This window comes from Suillus subaureus, assembly GCF_016647635.1.
Source record: "Suillus subaureus strain MN1 chromosome Unknown BJ212scaffold_4, whole genome shotgun sequence".
Classification (NCBI taxonomy): domain Eukaryota; kingdom Fungi; phylum Basidiomycota; class Agaricomycetes; order Boletales; family Suillaceae; genus Suillus; species Suillus subaureus.
The window spans coordinates 1-17081 of record NW_024538560.1 but is presented as its reverse complement, the minus strand read 5'-3'; the positions used below and the strand labels follow the sequence as shown (position 1 = coordinate 17081).

The window sequence follows — 17081 nt, the reverse complement described above, 5'->3', positions numbered from 1 at the left end:
GAGGGCACATGGTTTCCGCGGACAGTCAGCACTAAATGGGTCAAGAATGAGGCTGAAATCAATTTTGGTCACAATGGGTCTTCTCCGGACGCTCCGTTTGCGCTCCGTTCCTCTGAGTTTCCTGGCTAGTACTTCTGTCACTGTTGCCTCCTTTTTTACTCATGAATTTGGTTCCAGAGGCCTTAACTGTCTGCATCTCGGAAATAAGTGCCTGAAGTAACTCGCCGAGTTTCCGCACATAGTGTTTCGGGATCTGTCCCTCGTCCCCGCGGATCCGTGTGCAGGGAACGATGCTCGTGTGTGTATGCATCAAGTCGCCGATGGGTTCAAGCAGCGCCGTATTTCCTCAGAGTACAACTTTATTCAGTCGGCTTCAGTCACGTATTCTTCTGACATTCCCAGACTTCCAGACTTTTGAGGGTACGCTTCCAATTCTCGCATGCTAACGCCTCGAACCGCCTTGATGTTCGTCCTACTAATATATTAGGTTTTCACATTTCATCACTAGTTCTCAGCCTCCATGAGCTCATCACCCACTCTTACTCTATCGCGATGCGCGACTATGAACAACAGCATCGTCATCGGTGAAGACAAGATGCCGATAGTTTCCTCACCTGCTTCTCTTCACAAACAGTCACTGGAAGCCTGCCAGCAGGTGACACTTGAATGCACACAGCAACAACAGCCTGCTGTGGTCGTCACTCGTACCCACTTTTTTCTGATCATGGCGAGCTTATGGATTGGCAACTTTACTGCTTACTTCAACGAGACTACTGCCACAACTGCCATGCATATCATCGCAGCTGACTTCGATAACCTCGCTAACCAGAACTGGATCGCAACATCGTACTTGTTGGGCTTCACCGTCACCCAAACCCTTCTCGGCAGATTCGCTGACATCTTTGGGCGTGCCCAAGTGTTCAATGGTACGATGCTTATTTTTGCTGCTGGAACTCTGTGGTGTGGGCTGGCCACGGTACGTTCCTCTTTGGTCTCGCGCGTCCACGGGGATTTCTGACATACCCACGCATTCAAGAACATGAATTCATTGATTGGTGCTCGCCTTCTTCAGGGCATAGGTGCCGCTGGAAGACAATCTGTTGGCGTGATCATTATTTTGGATTTGACAACGGCGGACTCACGAGGCCTGTGGTTGGGATTTTTCAACTGCGCCTCTGCAATTGGTCTAGCGATTGGGCCCGTGCTAGGCGCGGTCCTTTCCGTTGATGCAGATTGGAGATGGATATTCTGGATCACGCTCATGCTCATTGGGATCACGCTGGCCATTGGGACAACGTGCCTCCGATACCCTGTTCCTCATCGAAAGCAACGCATCGGATTGCTTGCACAGCTTGGAGAAGTGGATTACATTGGTTCGGTACTTGCCGTTGCGGTCTCGAGCATGATATGTATTGCAATTGAGATGGGAAACAAGTTGTTCCCTTGGAACGTAGGTACATGGCTTCACAAGCATTTCGTACTGACATATACTGCATTTCCTAGTCGGCACCTATCATTACTCTTTTCATCTTTGGAGGTCTCCTCATACCTGTCTTTGTTTTCTACGAGCTCAAGGTAGCCGAACACCCCGTTGTTGACATCCACCTTTTCAGCATACCGAATATCCCCATCACTTGTTTGATCAATTTTCTCACTGGAGCTGGCTACTTCGGTTCCGTCTTCTTCCTTCCCCGTTACTTCATCGATATCAAAGGTTCTAGCCTCATTCAGTCCGGGCTGCAGATGTTTGGCCTCATCCTCACGCTCGGCATCTCTTCGGTCGCAGGGGCTAACATCCTCGCGCATACGGGGCAGGTGCGCCTTATTGGTGTAGCAGGCGGCGTTTTATATGCACTGGGTAGTGCTTTAATGTTGATGGTGGGACAGTACACACCTGCAGTGACAACTATCGGCTTTTCCATCATCACGGGCATTGCGTCCGGTCTACTCTACCAGCCTTCTCTTGTTGTTGGGCCAATGTCTGTCAAACCCCATCAAATTGCGGGAATCAGCGGGTTCTTGTCTTTTCTACGAACATTGGGTGGTACATTTGCCACTGCGCTCCTCACAGCAATATACGAGACTAGCTTCACGGAATCGCTCCGCGGGAAACTCCCTGACTCGTTGGTGAACCAGGGGCTTGAGCTCGCGGACGATCATATTGCTTATCCCGAGTACGAGGATCAGATCCTTGCCGCACTCGTCAAAGCCTATCACTTCGGGACAATACCGGCTATCTGTTTTGGCGTTAGCTACGCTATAGCAGTGGTCTTTCTCTGTAACGTGGACTTCACCCCGGCGTGGAAACGGAAACGGATAGCAGAAAAACAAAAGAACGAGGAAGCTTGACCATCACACATGGATACTTACTCTCGGCATACCTTATTGACGCATACTCTTGACGCAAACACGGTTCTCCATCGCATCTTGCATTTTCTGTCTTGTGTTTGCTCTTGCCTGATTTCACGAGAACATATCCCATAGCTGATATATTTTCGTCGGCCTGACAAATAGCATTGACGCCTTGCTTAACTACCTCATGGACATATAATGATATGATGAGTAGAATAATTATGTATGCGCTGTATGATTTATTTAATGTTCTACATAGCATTTGGAGTCGCTACAAGCGTCTTTTGTTTTACTATATGATTGGGTAAGGACCGGGAACTTGTTGATGAGTCAAGAGTCAAAATTTGAACAACTTTCTGGAATGGCTGGTTCCGAGACCAGAAACTAGGGAGATCAGATCTGCATCCCGTTGGAAGGGTGAATGCACTGCGCATCACGCACGGCAAACTCGGCGATCGCATCGAAACCGCATTATAGAACTGGCGCCTCGGATACCCAGTGCTTGGTTATGGAAGTTACGGCATGTATAAATCCCTTTTACAATTGTGATTTGCTGAATGCAAGCAGACACGCGCGTGCGCAGTATTCTCGGCCCTTGAAGAATAAAGCATTTACCTCTTGGGACTTGGAACTGAAATCCCAGAGACCGAGTCATCAGCGACCCAACTGCCATAAATGTATCTTCAGGTGAATATTCTTCCGCATTCAACAGACGGATACTAATGGTTCTGCCTAGTAACGGCTTGGTCGAGAACAGTAGCATGCAGGTGACCTCCGCTTTGTAAAAGGGGTGCAGAATGGCCAAGGGGTTTTACTACCCCAAATCCAGCTGCCTAATTCGACGGGAAGTCAACTATTATGGGCGTACTCTTCGATCACAGACCGAGGCTGCGTGTACTTGCCCAGTGGCTTGTACGGAATATGTGTGAATCTATGCACATGGTTTCAATTATGGCGAATGGCTCCATGAGAAGAATCATGGTACAAACCCAAACGCACTCGGGCCTCCGAGAGCAATGCCACGTTCAGAACCGGTCCACTGGGGAGCCGCGGTGATCCCGAGCACGAGAACCCGCAACCCATATTTGTATTGAGGCGTGCCGAGAGCAGACCCATTTTGAGCATCGAGCACGGAGATTAGATCAGGAACAGTTGCGACCATCTCCACGTTGATACTTTTAGCACCGACTCGGGAGTAAAGGAACATGCTCTCACAGTGGTTATGGCGTCATCCGTGGTATGTTCTGCATACAGATTCTCGTTCTTGAATGGAATGGTGAGTGTTCCGGTGAAGCGCTCCATGGGACGATCAGGGTCGTCATCATCAAGATCGTCATCTACAGTCAGCGCGGTGATGACAACTTCTCCAATCGTATGACCTTTGTAGAGACTGACACAAATAAATGGTGTTGCGTAACAGGAGATCGAAATAAAACTCACCGCCTTCCCACATCGGTGATCTTGCCCATGAACAACACTCTCGCGGAGTTGGAGCCACCTACGGCGTCAACAAGAATTGATCCAATCCGAGACAAACTTGATTGTTTGCGAGCAAGTGCAATAGCTCGTCCAATGCGCCAGCTCAATGACACTGTGTTCTTAATCATGGCATTATCCACATAATCAGCTTTCAGAGGGCGGCTGGCCAGTCCCACGTGTGTCCTAATTAATGCACGCGAGGCACCACGTAATCACCACGCATAGTACTCATGACACATGCCACCACTCACCCCATTTCAACGCATGCCGCTCGTAAAGAGGCATCAATATCAATGTCACGTTTGGCCTTTGTCATAATCTGTAAATAGTTCGTCGATTTTGACTGAAAACGTGAGAGAGAAAGATACCATGACATTCCCATCTCCACTGGACATGACGCTCGGGAGCATCTTGGCTCCCGTGCCACTGACGTCGTAGACATTAGCCGTGGTTTGATGCCACTGTCATAACTGTAAATTCGGAGCATACATCCAAGATCAGAATGATACTGCTCACGGTAGGGTATGCACGGCCCTATATAGGCCATGATTTAGACAACGAACCACTTGCTTGTTGCTACACACCATAAAGTCCCCATCTATACAGGGTATATTGGCGTATTTCGTCGATCCCAGAATCATCTACAACCATGTCAATAATTGTCTTCGCTTGACAGATAAACTGAAACATCATACGTTGATCATACCGTTCGCACCCCCAATCTCTAATCCGCAAAGCGCTTCTGGTTTCGCAATCTAGAAGTGTATCGTTAGAGCACTACAATGGTTGGACCAGCGAAGATTACATTACCCCCATCAGAGACCACAACTCCACGCTAGCTTCTTGATATCTAATGACCATAACAATTAGGCCTCACCTTTCTTTCATTCAGTGAAAACACTGACTCGTTGCCAAGTAGTCTCTCAGAGGACACTTCTGGGCTACCCATGCCCCCACCCCATCCAACTAGTGCATTGGACGTAACTGACGAAAAGTCAATCACCCGTACTGTTTCACCTGACCGTACGAGTTCTCTCAGTTCCAGGAAAGTATGTAAGGGGGACCCGCCACCGCCGCATCCCAATACATAGCAGCCATCTGCAATCCACTCCAGATCAACCTCGGACAGGAGCCATTCTCTTCTTTTTATCCTTGGCTCGTACTCCAGGATGTCGCTAGCAGTATGCATGGCCGGCGCCACAACGGCAGAGGCGGCGGTGGATGCTACCATTTGTGGCCGGGAGGCCGTCTCCCCGGTAGAAGCTTCAACACGCAGAGGATCATCAACCTCTGGCCAACTTGGACTAGCGATACCACTCCAGTCTCCGGCGGCCTTGACATAAAAACGGCAACGACCGCTTGTATAGGCGATCGGAATGACCTCGCTCTCCACTATGGCGACACGGTGCGGATCTGCGCCGGAAGCAATTGCTCGAGCGATAGCCCTGGCTTCGACATCAGTGCGAACTTGTACGATGGTTCTTGTGGATGTGTCTTCGAAGGAATCAATGATGCCTGATATCTTCAAATCGAGATTGAGTATCAATGGGGAGGAGAAGGTCATTTCCGCATTACCTGGGCAATGGCAGCGCCAACAGCATTCGCGACGTCGAAGTGAGGGAATCTGTGAACTCGGCTGATGCCCGCAAGAACATCTGGAGCAAGAATAGACCCTCCGCCGACCAGGTAGACTGGGATATCTTGCGAAGATGTTTTCATGGCATCAAGGTAGTTCTGGAGCATCTTCTTGATAGCACTTTGAGCGCCTTCGATGATCGACTGCCCAATTCCGGAAACAAGACTTTCGTTTCCAATGTTTGAAGCGCGACCTGCTGCAACAACCACGTCGGTAGCGGTCAGTGTAGAGCCACCGAACACTAGAGATTCAGAGGTAATCCGATGGCCAACGGAATAAGGACCAACAGTGACCTTATTTGTGACTGGGTCCTTTCGGACAATAGAACCCCCGCCAAGGCCAATACTAGCGCATAGACAATCAATTTACCATGAATGCTTGTCATACTGTCAACACCAGCACCTGGTAACATGTGGCATGGAGAAGTTCAGCAAAACCCCACAGAACTCGTGATGAGCGGCGGCTTGGCGAGGGAATCCACTAGGTCTAATGGGTTGTCAAGCAAGATTAGTATGGTTGCTAAAACTTCTAAGCTCTGTTCACGAACAACAACATTCCGATGTCTGTCTAGAATAAGACAACAATGAGCCTATGCTGGAGGTTGTCTCGACGACATACCGTTGTACCGCCAATATCAACTACTAGTGCGGATTGCTTTGAGATGCCCGACTCCAGTGCGGCCAAGAATGCGGCGCCGCGCATGGAATTCGTTGGGCCGGACGAACTTCAAGGAAAATCATCAATCGTTTATGATAACCCTTGTCACCGAGACCTCTTTGAGAGAAACACGCACAAAGTTCGAATAGGAAGACGTGCTGCCTGTGCGCAGCTGAGCAAGGTGCCATCATTGCTTGTGATGAAAACGGAGCACTTCAGCTCGAGGGCCTGAGCTGCCTTCTCGAAACCTATTACCGTCTTCTTTGTGTATCGCAATAATGCAGCATTCAAGATAGATGCGTTTTCACGCTCCAGCAGTCCGATGGCAGCAACGTCCTTAGAGCATACGACGTCCATTCCCGGAATGCGCTTCCGCACGATCGCTGCGACTGCTTCCTCCTGTCGGATCTCAAAGTCGATGGGGGCGAATACCGAGGACACAACAACTGCGTGTATGCCCTGCAAATCATCTCAGTCGCATCCAACGTGCCCATCATCGTTTTTCGTACCTGGCGATTGATTTCGTCGCAGGCGGATTCGACTTGCGCAACGACAACAGAAGCAATCTCACTTCCGTCAATTTGCAGGCCCCCTGAGAGCAGGAAGTGGGGACCTTCGAGTACTGTGGGAAGTGGACATCAGTACAGGACGTCATCGCACGTTCCACAGCAGCAACTCACGGTCTCGCAGCTCGTGCGGAAAGCCTACGAATGGTGGCGTTCCATGCGTAAAAGGGCCACACAGGCGAATGACCGCGACTCTATCCAAACGCCGAGGATCTCTTTCTACCAATGCATTTACAAAGTGCTAACATGATGTACGTGAATCAGGACGCAAGTTGGTGCGTGTACCAAGCGAATCTTACTGTCGTGCCAATACAGAGCGCTTGAATGTTCAACTTGCTCTGAGCCTGTGTCAATACGGACTCAATGGCGTTTTGGATTCCCAGAGTGACGTCCGCTGTAGTGAGATGTTTTGCTGATGCGAGAACCTGCCCTCTCCGCGAACCCTCTGACAGATCGAGGAGGACTGCATCGCTGGTAAATGTTTCTCGAGTCCGCGGAGTCGTGTATATTCAAATCAGGTACGCACGTATTTGTTCCTCCTACGTCAACACCTAACCGTAGGATAGAGTGGACTGAACTCATTTATGGTTGAAGGACTGCTGGTATCGTCTGAGACAGCTAAAAGCTAGGTGGCTACGATAAGGATAGCCAAGATTGGGACCGAACCAACCGTGGTGTTTTGCCACGACTAAATCAGTAGATAAGCGAAATTGAATATCGAACTTCAATTCGTATTGAGCGCTGAGCGCTAGTAGGTATAAGTAGTCATGTTACTTCAACAATAGCTTGAGCCATTGCGCGTGGATGGTTTTCCTGACCAGCACCACCAGGTCATCGAACCCGCCTTCATAAAGACATTCAGTGATTCTGAACAATCTGGAATTCGAGTGATTATCGCGATCGTGTCTGACCAGTGACTGGTCGACTCCACGCAATTGACCAGGTGCTACTAGTAAATACGTGCGCTGCCCAAGCACCATATAATGCAAAAGCAAGCCACGGAAAGAAAGAAAAACAATGAACTCACCAACAACACAGAAATAGGTAACTTGGGAATTGAGATAAACGTTCACGTGAATATTTGCCCAAAGTAGTAAAAGTAGGTGTACTTTGACTTGAACTACTGTTGGTAGTAATATAGCAGCTTGTATCACAGGTTCGGACGTTCCTCGGGTGCAGCGCACGAAATTTGGATCTTGAAGGCCACGGCATAAATCGGTTTCATACCACCTGTGTCCTTGTCATCGGTGCAATTATCTTAAGCCGCAGTAATGCCTTGGTCCGTAATGTGAAAGAACTCCAAGAGCGCGGAAGATTCGCATTGGACTTGAAGGGGAGGAATCGGGAGACGTGCAAACAGCGACGAGGAACTTTCAGCTACATAACGGTGTCAGCATCTGGATTCATTTTAGGATGAACGGCGGACTAAGAGGGGACAATCACAGCTAACCATTAAGTCAATGTTGCAGCTTCAAGTGGTGAATTAGAGACTTGGATTGATAGCAGTTAACGCAGGTGAAGCACAAGCACTTAGCAGGTTGACCAGAAGCCTCTTGAAACCCAGTCAGAACATCGTGAAGCCTTGAACCGAAAAATACGACAAAAAAGAGTCAGAACCTTCTCTGAACCGAAAAATAAGTAAAGGACCGTGAGAAATATATTCTAATTTGATACGAGTTAGTTCGGTTAGCACATGTTGGTTCGGGGCCAAGGCCGCGTCGCGTTTCTTGAGACCAACCATTCATCAAGACGTTGCAGAATTTTGATCGTCGACGGCCTGCGCAGGCATGGCCAGTCCATCAGATGACGGTCTAGCAGAAGTCCCATCAAACATGCCAGATTTCTCTGCCCCAGCCTTTTCTTCCGCAGGCCAACGCAAGCTTCGCCTCCAACAGCTTCTCGATAACAAGGAAAGGCAGCTGCAACAGGCGGGAACTCTCGGTCAGCGGGTTCTCGCACAGCAGATAGAGCTCGAAGAGAAGATAAGACAACTCCAGGAATTTGATGCAGAACATGCAGAGGATGAGGAACTAGATACTGACGCGCGCGAACGTTATCGCGAACTAGCAGAAACTATTGCTGCTTGGGACGCAGAGAACGCGCAGCTATCTGGTGCTTTTGGCCAAAAAGTGAGTCTTTCATTTAAAAATTTTAGGCAAGCGCCTGCTATTGGTGAATGCCATATGCACCACGCCTCGCCTACGAAATCCGTAATGCATCATGCACTAACGTGTAATCTACTTATTTCTAGCGTCCTCCTACACAGCAATCATCTCCAGCCTTACCAATCAATGATCTCCCTCGAGAGGAGCCCGAGCGTTCCAAAGCTTCAGCTTCATCTGCTGCCCAGTCTCGTCGTGCCAAAAATGCTGCCCATCGAGCAGACGACGTTGGCAAGTTTCTTTCACTCTTTCGGTTTTGCCTTCACGGCTCACCGTTTTTCCAGAATTTGCGTTCGAGATCGGAAGTGGACTCCTCACCGAAGTGCGACGGCTCCAGAGCCTTCTCGGAGAGCGCGATAAGGCCATCCAAGACATGAAGGAGGAGAAAGACGACCTCGAAAGGACCGTTGAATCTCTACGTACCGCGCTTCGATCGCAAGAACAGAGTTCAGGTTAGTCTTATAATATTGCTTTGCCTCGTGAAATTTACTTGCCGCAGACAAGTTCAAAGAAGAAAACTGGAACCTCGAAGTGACTCTTCAAGAAGTCCGTACCCAACTTTCAGACACGCAGTCGACAATCGTGCGCCTTGAAGGCGAGCACAAGCGCATCACGAAAGTGCTCAACAGCACACGAGAAGCAGCAGACCAACACAAGAACGAATCACAGCGCGTCCAAACTGCATTCGATGATATGAAAGCTAAGCACGAGACAGACGTGGCACAGGCGCGTAAGCATGCTGCGGGTCTACAGCGCGACAAATCAGACTTGCAGTCCGCGCTTGATACGCTGAAGGCGGAAGTAGAGAAAGCAAGCCGTCGCCTCGGTCCACGATTCGGGAGTCCACTCACGCCTGGCGCAAACCAGGGCAAAGAGTACTCGACCCCTGCTACAGAGGATGATGATGTCTTCACCTCAGCCAGCACCAACAACAGGCGAAAAATGGACAGTTCGGCCGTGTTCCAGCCTGATGTATTCGAGGATCTTGTAGACATTTCCCCCGACCCGTCACCATCACGCCCATTCCATGCGAGCAACCATCCCAATAATGAGATTGAGGCCCTCCAGCAGCGGCTTGTCCACGCCCAGAGGCAGATTAGCACACTCAAAGGCAGTCTGCATCGCGAGAAGGAGATGCGAATGGAGTATAGGCGCAAACTGGAGTCTTCCTCTGGGTATGTACATGATGAAAACGAGCCCCCAGAAGATGAGACAAATGACGATGACGAGACTGAGACTAAGCATCCTCGCCGGCTGACGCCATACCGTTCTGGTGGTGGCAGAGCCAGAGGCAGAAGAGGCAGGGGGAGGTCCTCCCTTGTTACCAGGCTCGGCATGGCAGCACAAAGTCCCAGTCCTACATCTGATTACAATGCATCTCCTCCTCCACCCGTGCCGCCCCTCCCCGACTTTGCTGACGATATTCTTTCCGACGAGGGTAACGCAGAGGGCGAGCCGGAAGAGCAAAACCTTGACTCCTTACCTTCTACCTCCTCGAAGCGAACGAGCGTTGAGGGTATGGACCCTATGTTTGCCAATGTACTCCGCAAGTCTGCGTCCTACAGCTCGCTTCCAAGTCAATCCAGCCCGCTTCGCCATTCCCTGCTGGCCCGCTCCTCGCCTCGCGGCACTGGGCGTGGTGGAGCCCCACAAAGACGCGCTCGTGGCGGTGCTGCTTTCCAGGAGGCCAGACCGGCGTCCCTTGTTGGGGAACCTGAGGCTTTGGCTGCAGAGCTTGGCATTGGCATGACGTCTGTCACTGAAGATGTTGAAGTCAAGATCACCACTGAAATGGCGTGTCAGACGGACTTCGAGGACGTGACGGTGCTTGTCCCCTCGCCCTCTTCCCCAGCGAACGACATGGGTGTGCAAGTCGAGCAAGCCCTTGAACCCGTGCCAGCATCTCCTACCACTTCTGAAATGTCGTGCCAGACTGACGAGGAGTCCTCTGTGGTGCACATGGAAACAGCTGTGCAACACGAACCTACTTCTCCCGTTGCAGCCCGCACAAGCTTCTACCAAATGCAGCCCTCCGATCGCGTTTTCATCGCACGGAGCTCGATGAGGCGCACGACGCTCACACAGTCTGATTTCTCTCGCTCGTTGGAGGGCGACAACACCTTACGTGGTGGCATTCCTGGTGAAGCTAACAGCCGACGACCCATTCCAGGTGGCTTCACCTCTGAGGAGGAGAGCGACATCGACGTTGATATTGACGACGGAGCGACGGAGACTGGTATAGAAACAGACACAGATGTGGATGATTACCACGACGCGCGGGGAAGTCTTGCTACAGAATCACGGGAGGACTTCCACTCTGTGTTGACGATGACGGACAACGACTTTTCGGAGAGCGATGATGAGAGTATCAAGGCGCTGGTAATCTCGAGGCGGTCGTCAATGACGTCTATGACGCAACATCGGGAGTTACGCCATCGTGACACAACTACCTACGAGGAGAGGGGTGTTGGTATGGATAGCGTTGAAGAGCCCAAGGTCATCGAGGTTATCAAGGAAGTGGAGGTCATCAGGGAGGTGGAGGTCATCAAAGAGGTGGAAGTCATCAAGGAAGTCGAAGTACCTGTTGAAGTCATCAGGGAGGTGGAAGTTATCAAGGAAGTCGAAGTATCTGTTGAAGTCATCAGGGAGGTGGAGGTTATCAAAGAGGTCCCGGTAGAGGTCATCAAGGAGATCGAGATCATCAAGGAGGTTCCAATCGAAATCATCAAAGAAGTACCTGTGGAAGTCATCGAGGAGGTCCAAGAACCAGTTGAAGTCTTGAAGGCAGTCGAAGTGACCAAGAAGGTTGGCGAGCCCTCCAAGCCAGAGCTAAAGGAGATGTCCGTCCAAACGGATATTTTTACTGCTTCGCCCGTCATTGCAAGCTGGCAAGACACCTCTGCGTCATCCATGACCCCCACTGCCACTCCCGCACCCTCCCTCCCTGCGTCCCCCGCTCTCTTCCGAGTGGGCACGACAGTACAGCAGTTCCAGTTCGTCCCTGCACCCGCCATTGCAGCGCCCGCTTCTCCTTCCCCCTCTACTATTCGCGACTCCAGTGTCAGTACCACAAGCTTCGGCATCATTCGTTCTGTTACCTCCAATGCAGACCATCGGCGGTCGGTTGAGTCTGCAGTTTCCTCTGGCGCCGACGATGGAATTCGTCGTTCAAGAACTGCTTCTGTTGTACCCTCCATTGTAGACAAGACTCGTCCCCCTATGATGGCCTTGCCACCACCACCTCGCCAGCCGCCTCCGCCTAGCACCATGGCACCGCCCCCTTTCATCCCGGACAGGAGAGTAGCCACTACGTCCTCGACATCGGACGTGCCGCCACCTCGTCCGTCCTCCCCCCCACCTCCAGAACTCATACAGCGTGCCACCACACCGACCTTTGGCACAATGCTTTCCGTACACGGCAGGGGTGGTGCTTACGGTCCAAGGCAGCATGGCTCGAGTATGCCCCCGCCTCAATCAAATTTGCGGCAGCCGCCATCCACAAGCAGTTTCCGGTCTGCTGCTAATGCTGCGGCGTATGCACAAAACTCGGCTCCACCGTCTGGCTTACCATCATGGGGTGTACGCGAGCAGCAGAGGAGGGAGATGTCGAGCACGTCCCTGGCGTCAGATAGAAGCGCACTTTCACCACGGTCGTCCATATCTTCGGACCACAATGTCTTCTTAAACCGCACTCCTGGCGCCAGCATGCCCGTTACCCCTGGCAAGAATGTCGATCAACTTAATGACAACAGAAATAGTATGTCAACAGACCCTGCAGTCATCCATGCGATCACCCAGACTATGATCGGCGAGTTCTTGTACAAATATACCCGGCGCACCATTGGCAAGGGCTATGGAGAGAAGAGACACAAGCGGTTCTTCTGGGTGCATCCGTATACCAAGACTTTGTACTGGAGCTCTGCTGACCCTGGATCATCAAACGTTTCAGAGTCGAGTGCCAAGAGCGGTGAGTGAAATGATGTAATGTTTCTCTGAATGATGTTGAATTGACGGTTTGTGTGGCTACAGCTTATATCGAAGGTGTTCGCTCTGTTTTAGATCCCAATCCCATGCCTCCTGGTTTATACCAGTACAGCGTAGTGATATCCACAGCCCAGAGAGAAATGAAGATTACCGCTCCTACCAAGGAGCGCCATGACATTTGGCTCAATGTCCGTTGCTCTCGTTTAACTTTTGGGTGGACGCTTACATCTTTCTAGGCTTTGAAATACCTGCTTGCTCGTCCCAGCCCTGTAATGACGCCCTCAACCAGTCAGAATGAAAATGTGGCCCCCATGAGTCCCATGTCTCAAAGCGCAGAGCTCACAGACGATGATCACCGTCATTTGACTGATACAAGCCCCAAAAGTCAACGAAGTGGCCGAAGCAGCCGGAATGGTGGCGCTTTCAGCACCACGCCGCGGGGCAGCCGGAGTAGATCACAAATCTCTATGCGAGGGTCTGTAGGCAAAAGGTCTGGAACGCCAGCCGCAGAATACCTCCGATGGGCAGCGCCCGAGAGCCCGTACAGCCCCGCAAGGTCCTTCGAACGAGTTATGGGTCACAGCCAAGACGACGACGACCTTGAGTTTGAACTCCATGGCCAATCCCAGTCAGACGACGGGTTCGAGGGCTTGGAAAATGTGCGCGCCTGTTGTGATGGACGTCATACTGTCGGTCATTCTGGTCATCATCACCATCACTCCCACAATGGTGACCACCTTGAAGTTAACACTCCTGCACGGCCGGTGTCTCCTGCGTGGTCGCTTCGATCGCGAACGGGGAGTGCACACTCTCATGATACAGGCGGTTTGTTTTCATGGGGCCGAGGGGACGATGGGAAGCTTCGCTTTGGCTCTCGACGATCTACAAAGACTGTACCTAACGCTACTGGTGATCGGTAGTTAGGCGAACAACGCCCATTTCCTCTCTTGCCTTGCCTATTTTTGCTTTTCGCGCACGATATCTCGCTTTCTCGCAGCCTACCCTCCCTGATAATGGTCTTCGCTATATCATGATATAAATCCCTTATATTCTGTGACTTTTTTCGTTCCATGTATGCATTATTTCAATTTTTGCAGTTACCCAAGACTTTTGAGAACCAAACCGCTCCTTGTATCTCACTGGAATACTACCTAACATACCCACACTCCTTTGCTCAATTCCATTCGATTCGCCATCTACTGAGTAAGTTCAAACAATCAAATCTAGTACATAGTAAGTTATATTTGATCCGTCGCTGCTCAACCCATTACTACTTCATCGACTTTAGATCGGTGTATGCAAAAACCCTGGCATGGCGTGAGTTTATGTACGAAGAGTGAAGAGCTGGAGTAAATGCAACGTACTGGCGTTACCCATTCACTGTTGCAGCTACAGCATACGCCAGCCCAGTCATAGTTGCCGAGCTTGGCACTGCACTTCGGGCAAATAATCTTCCCTGCTAATTGGCCACTCTCCAAAAAAGGTTCCATCCATTTCATCTGAAAAGTCATGATTATTTGTAGATCGACGACAGACAAATAAACCCCTACTGGTTCGACAAAATACCCAGAACACTTGGGATTCATGAGGATCGGTGGACTGATCGACGATCTTATCCCTGTCATACTCAACGACGGAGGCATGCGCAGCGCCGCGAGTTTCGGATGAGAGTGCAGCTCAGCTGCCAGGTCCAACGGAGGCTGCAGCGGCCCACCGGTCTTCGATGTATCCTGGCTCTCATGTACAGGCGACAGCACACGCACCGTCTCGGATTGCGTGGTCGTCCCTGTTGATGGGCCGTCATTGGTGGCGACAGATGCATCGAGTGCGTCCGATAAGTCCTTTCCGAGGCCTTCCATTGACATTGAGGATGATCGCGAGGACTTCACGTCAACTCTAAGGGGAGGCAAATCGTCTGTGTGCCCGTTCTTGGGTTCATCTGGCTCGTGATCATCATCCGTATCGAGTGCTGACATTGAGAGTGATGACATCGAAAGCGATTCCATCAGCGCCCGCGCGCCGAGGCTCATGGACGGTCGCCGTGAGGACGTGCCGCGGTCGTTTGCAGACGGGCGCCTCGACGTGGCAGGCGATAGCGAGGGCAGAGCGGGCGTTGGTGGGCCTAGTTGCCCATGATCGAGCATGTGCTCGCGCGTCGCTAGTTCTTGCCTGCGAAAGGTGGCGTGTATGAATTAGCACTGGGGAGCATGACATAATCTGATGACTTACCTGCACATCTTGCATCGTATTCGACGGCTTGGTACGATCATCGGTGTGTTGGGTACAGAATCAGATGGTGTTCGTGGATGCTTGGCGAACATTGCATTGTCTGGAATCGTCCCATCTCCATCTATGATTCAATTGATTAGCATTGATCTTGAGCCTGAAGCGTCGATTATCATAGGCAAGGTAGAAGGTAGACTTACTCATAATTTCCTCCATCGTCGTTCCAGGTAAAACATACGGGTTGCCTTATCACGCCGCGTGAACTTGTATGACGATTGGTGAAACACCTTAAGTTGTTCCATAAATCCTTCATTTGGCCTACAGAAGCATCCTCATCTGGGTGCATGGAACGAGGTGAAGTAACTTACTCAGCGATGGCCTTACTGTCCTTATCATGTCTACAGCGCTTTCTGGGTCGAGCTTCAACGAGTACATGAGGTACGCTGCGACAATCGTTGCGCTTCTGCCTGTGTGATCAGATGTCAAAACTGATGCTAGCGGGCTAGCGGAAGAGAAGATGACGTTAGTCGGCCAAGCTCGAACGTACTGATTCCAGCCATGCAGTGCACGAGTACACCACGACCCTTGTCGAGCTCGTTCTGGATAAATGATATTGATGGTAAAAAGTGCACGAGGACATCTTCATTTGCACTATCGTCAACGTTGACTTGGTATCTGTTAAATATCTAGAGGTATCTGCATCAGCGTCTGCCTCGGATCCTTTGTCATACATGTACTAGAGGATAATTGGGCACAGGAACCTGGGACTCGAAGCGCTAGTGGTACGCACCGCATGAATGGTAACTTTGCCCCGCATCGCTGTTAAAATGCTGAAGATGTTTCTCTCCTTCAACCCCTTGACATCCAAAGCGCTCTGCAGATCTCCAATCCAAACTCCTGGTACAACTTCATCCATCGTAAATGGTAGATAAATGAGGTAGGTTGTGTATACTGAATCTGCTCAAATTTCCTGTTAAGACTATTAGTTATATTAATACTTCGGGACCTCGACCAAGTTTGTGGTATGCCAATGATGAGGCGAGTGTTAAAATAATTTAGCGGTGAACTAGGAAGTACGAAGTCAAATGAATGAACCACTAATAATCATTCGCCGTGAAACGTCGGGATGGTTGTCAACGCTTTACACGGAGAGCTCAGGTTTATTCATGAGCACGTGAGCAAGTCGGTGAGCATTGTTCATTGAAGGGGTTGAACCCAAATACATGCAAATAAGTGGTACTTGGTTCGGAAAATCCATTAATCTCAATGCTTTTGTCTCCGTGTCGGGGAATACAATGCACGATGTCAGGTCTATAGTACAATGCATCGCTTATGTATGTTGCCCGCTATAAAGATCAGACATTCTTCTCCAGATGTTTGACGTTTCTCATCTGTCTCGTCTCAGTTCACACTGTATACTCTTTGCTCTTCTACCTTCAAATTCGACACTCAAGGCAGGCCTTGGGGACCCTGGTGGACACTTCAGCTAACTGAACATTTCATCATATCGCTCTCTAAGTTGTTATTCTTTGTATTCTCCAATAATGGACTCGTCTGCGTCTGTTCGTCCGACACTCCCCCCGCTTCATTCACTTCATCTTCCTCGTGCACTCAAGACTCAACGCCCCCGCATCGATGCCACTCCATGACTCGTATGAATTGAAACGCCAGGTTAGTGGACCTATAATATACACGGCTTTTACTGAAAGCAGAGTAATTTCCAGGTTCCAAGACTGCATATACCCAGCAGTCAATATTCACATTCACACCAGAACCGTCAGGTTTCTATCTCATCCTCGACGTCTTCTCGCACTCCTTCCCCCACCCCTTCGCCCCTCTCATCTTCGCGCTCTCCTACTTCTGGTGGTCAATCCACTAAAATGTGTCTTGTACCTACCACTTTCGAGTACGCCGACGCAGTCGTTGTCATTCCTGATCCCGATGCCCCACACGTACACCCCCTCTCCGGCGTCACAAACCTTAAACAACCTGCGCAGCCCGTTCTTCTGGTTGGGCCTG

The 17081-nt window shown here is 50.5% G+C and overlaps 4 protein-coding genes across 4 annotated transcripts; 2 read left to right on the top strand and 2 right to left on the bottom strand.

The window, feature by feature from the left end:
- Positions 1 to 724: 724 nt before the first annotated feature.
- BJ212DRAFT_1262394 (major facilitator superfamily domain-containing protein) lies at positions 725 to 2349 on the top strand (the record flags this gene model as incomplete). Its single annotated transcript, XM_041330260.1, has 3 exons — positions 725 to 976; positions 1037 to 1450; positions 1504 to 2349. The coding sequence occupies 3 exons, from the start codon at positions 725 to 727 to the stop codon at positions 2347 to 2349; spliced, it is 1512 nt and encodes a 503-aa protein (XP_041197404.1).
- Positions 2350 to 3201: 852 nt separating this feature from the next.
- BJ212DRAFT_1444534 (hydantoinase) lies at positions 3202 to 7272 on the bottom strand (the record flags this gene model as incomplete). Its single annotated transcript, XM_041337971.1, has 19 exons — positions 3202 to 3283; positions 3342 to 3514; positions 3568 to 3742; positions 3793 to 4014; positions 4083 to 4150; positions 4200 to 4292; positions 4348 to 4365; positions 4416 to 4472; positions 4527 to 4586; positions 4709 to 5353; positions 5407 to 5812; positions 5870 to 5953; positions 6015 to 6034; positions 6086 to 6191; positions 6261 to 6583; positions 6634 to 6746; positions 6805 to 6931; positions 6990 to 7115; positions 7141 to 7272. The coding sequence occupies 19 exons, from the start codon at positions 7270 to 7272 to the stop codon at positions 3202 to 3204; spliced, it is 3030 nt and encodes a 1009-aa protein (XP_041197403.1).
- A 1130-nt stretch (positions 7273 to 8402) lies between these two features.
- Positions 8403 to 14001, top strand: BJ212DRAFT_1323494 (uncharacterized protein). The gene is made up of 6 exons (XM_041334499.1): positions 8403 to 8819; positions 8942 to 9083; positions 9137 to 9304; positions 9352 to 12819; positions 12882 to 13024; positions 13073 to 14001. Exons 1-6 carry the CDS (start codon positions 8478 to 8480, stop codon positions 13754 to 13756), a joined length of 4947 nt encoding a protein of 1648 aa, XP_041197402.1. The 5' UTR covers positions 8403 to 8477; the 3' UTR covers positions 13757 to 14001.
- BJ212DRAFT_1323483 (protein-tyrosine phosphatase-like protein) lies at positions 14002 to 16227 on the bottom strand. Its single transcript, XM_041334498.1, has 8 exons — positions 15853 to 16227; positions 15610 to 15748; positions 15427 to 15529; positions 15301 to 15380; positions 15066 to 15186; positions 14387 to 15005; positions 14201 to 14335; positions 14002 to 14143 (listed from the first exon to the last, which is right to left on the bottom strand). Exons 1-8 carry the CDS (start codon positions 15976 to 15978, stop codon positions 14096 to 14098), a joined length of 1371 nt encoding a protein of 456 aa, XP_041197401.1. The 5' UTR covers positions 15979 to 16227; the 3' UTR covers positions 14002 to 14095.
- Between the last annotated feature and the right edge of the window lie 854 nt (positions 16228 to 17081).

What these genes read in the sequence shown, in the direction of transcription:
- BJ212DRAFT_1323494 (XM_041334499.1), top strand. Translation starts at nt 8,478, where the DNA reads ATGGCCAGTCCATCAGATGACGGTCTAGCAGAAGTCCCATCAAACATG. An exon ending in CCATCGAGCAGACGACGTTG is followed by an intron (nt 9,084 to 9,136) that starts GCAAGTTTCTTT and finishes CCGTTTTTCCAG; the next exon opens with AATTTGCGTTCGAGATCGGA. An exon ending in GCCATGACATTTGGCTCAAT is followed by an intron (nt 13,025 to 13,072) that starts GTCCGTTGCTCT and finishes ACATCTTTCTAG; the next exon opens with GCTTTGAAATACCTGCTTGC.
- BJ212DRAFT_1323483 (XM_041334498.1), bottom strand. Translation starts at nt 15,978, where the DNA reads ATGGATGAAGTTGTACCAGGAGTTTGGATTGGAGATCTGCAGAGCGCT. An exon ending in GCACTGCATGGCTGGAATCA is followed by an intron (nt 15,530 to 15,609) that starts GTACGTTCGAGC and finishes CTGATCACACAG; the next exon opens with GCAGAAGCGCAACGATTGTC. An exon ending in CTGGGTATTTTGTCGAACCA is followed by an intron (nt 14,336 to 14,386) that starts GTAGGGGTTTAT and finishes ATGACTTTTCAG; the next exon opens with ATGAAATGGATGGAACCTTT.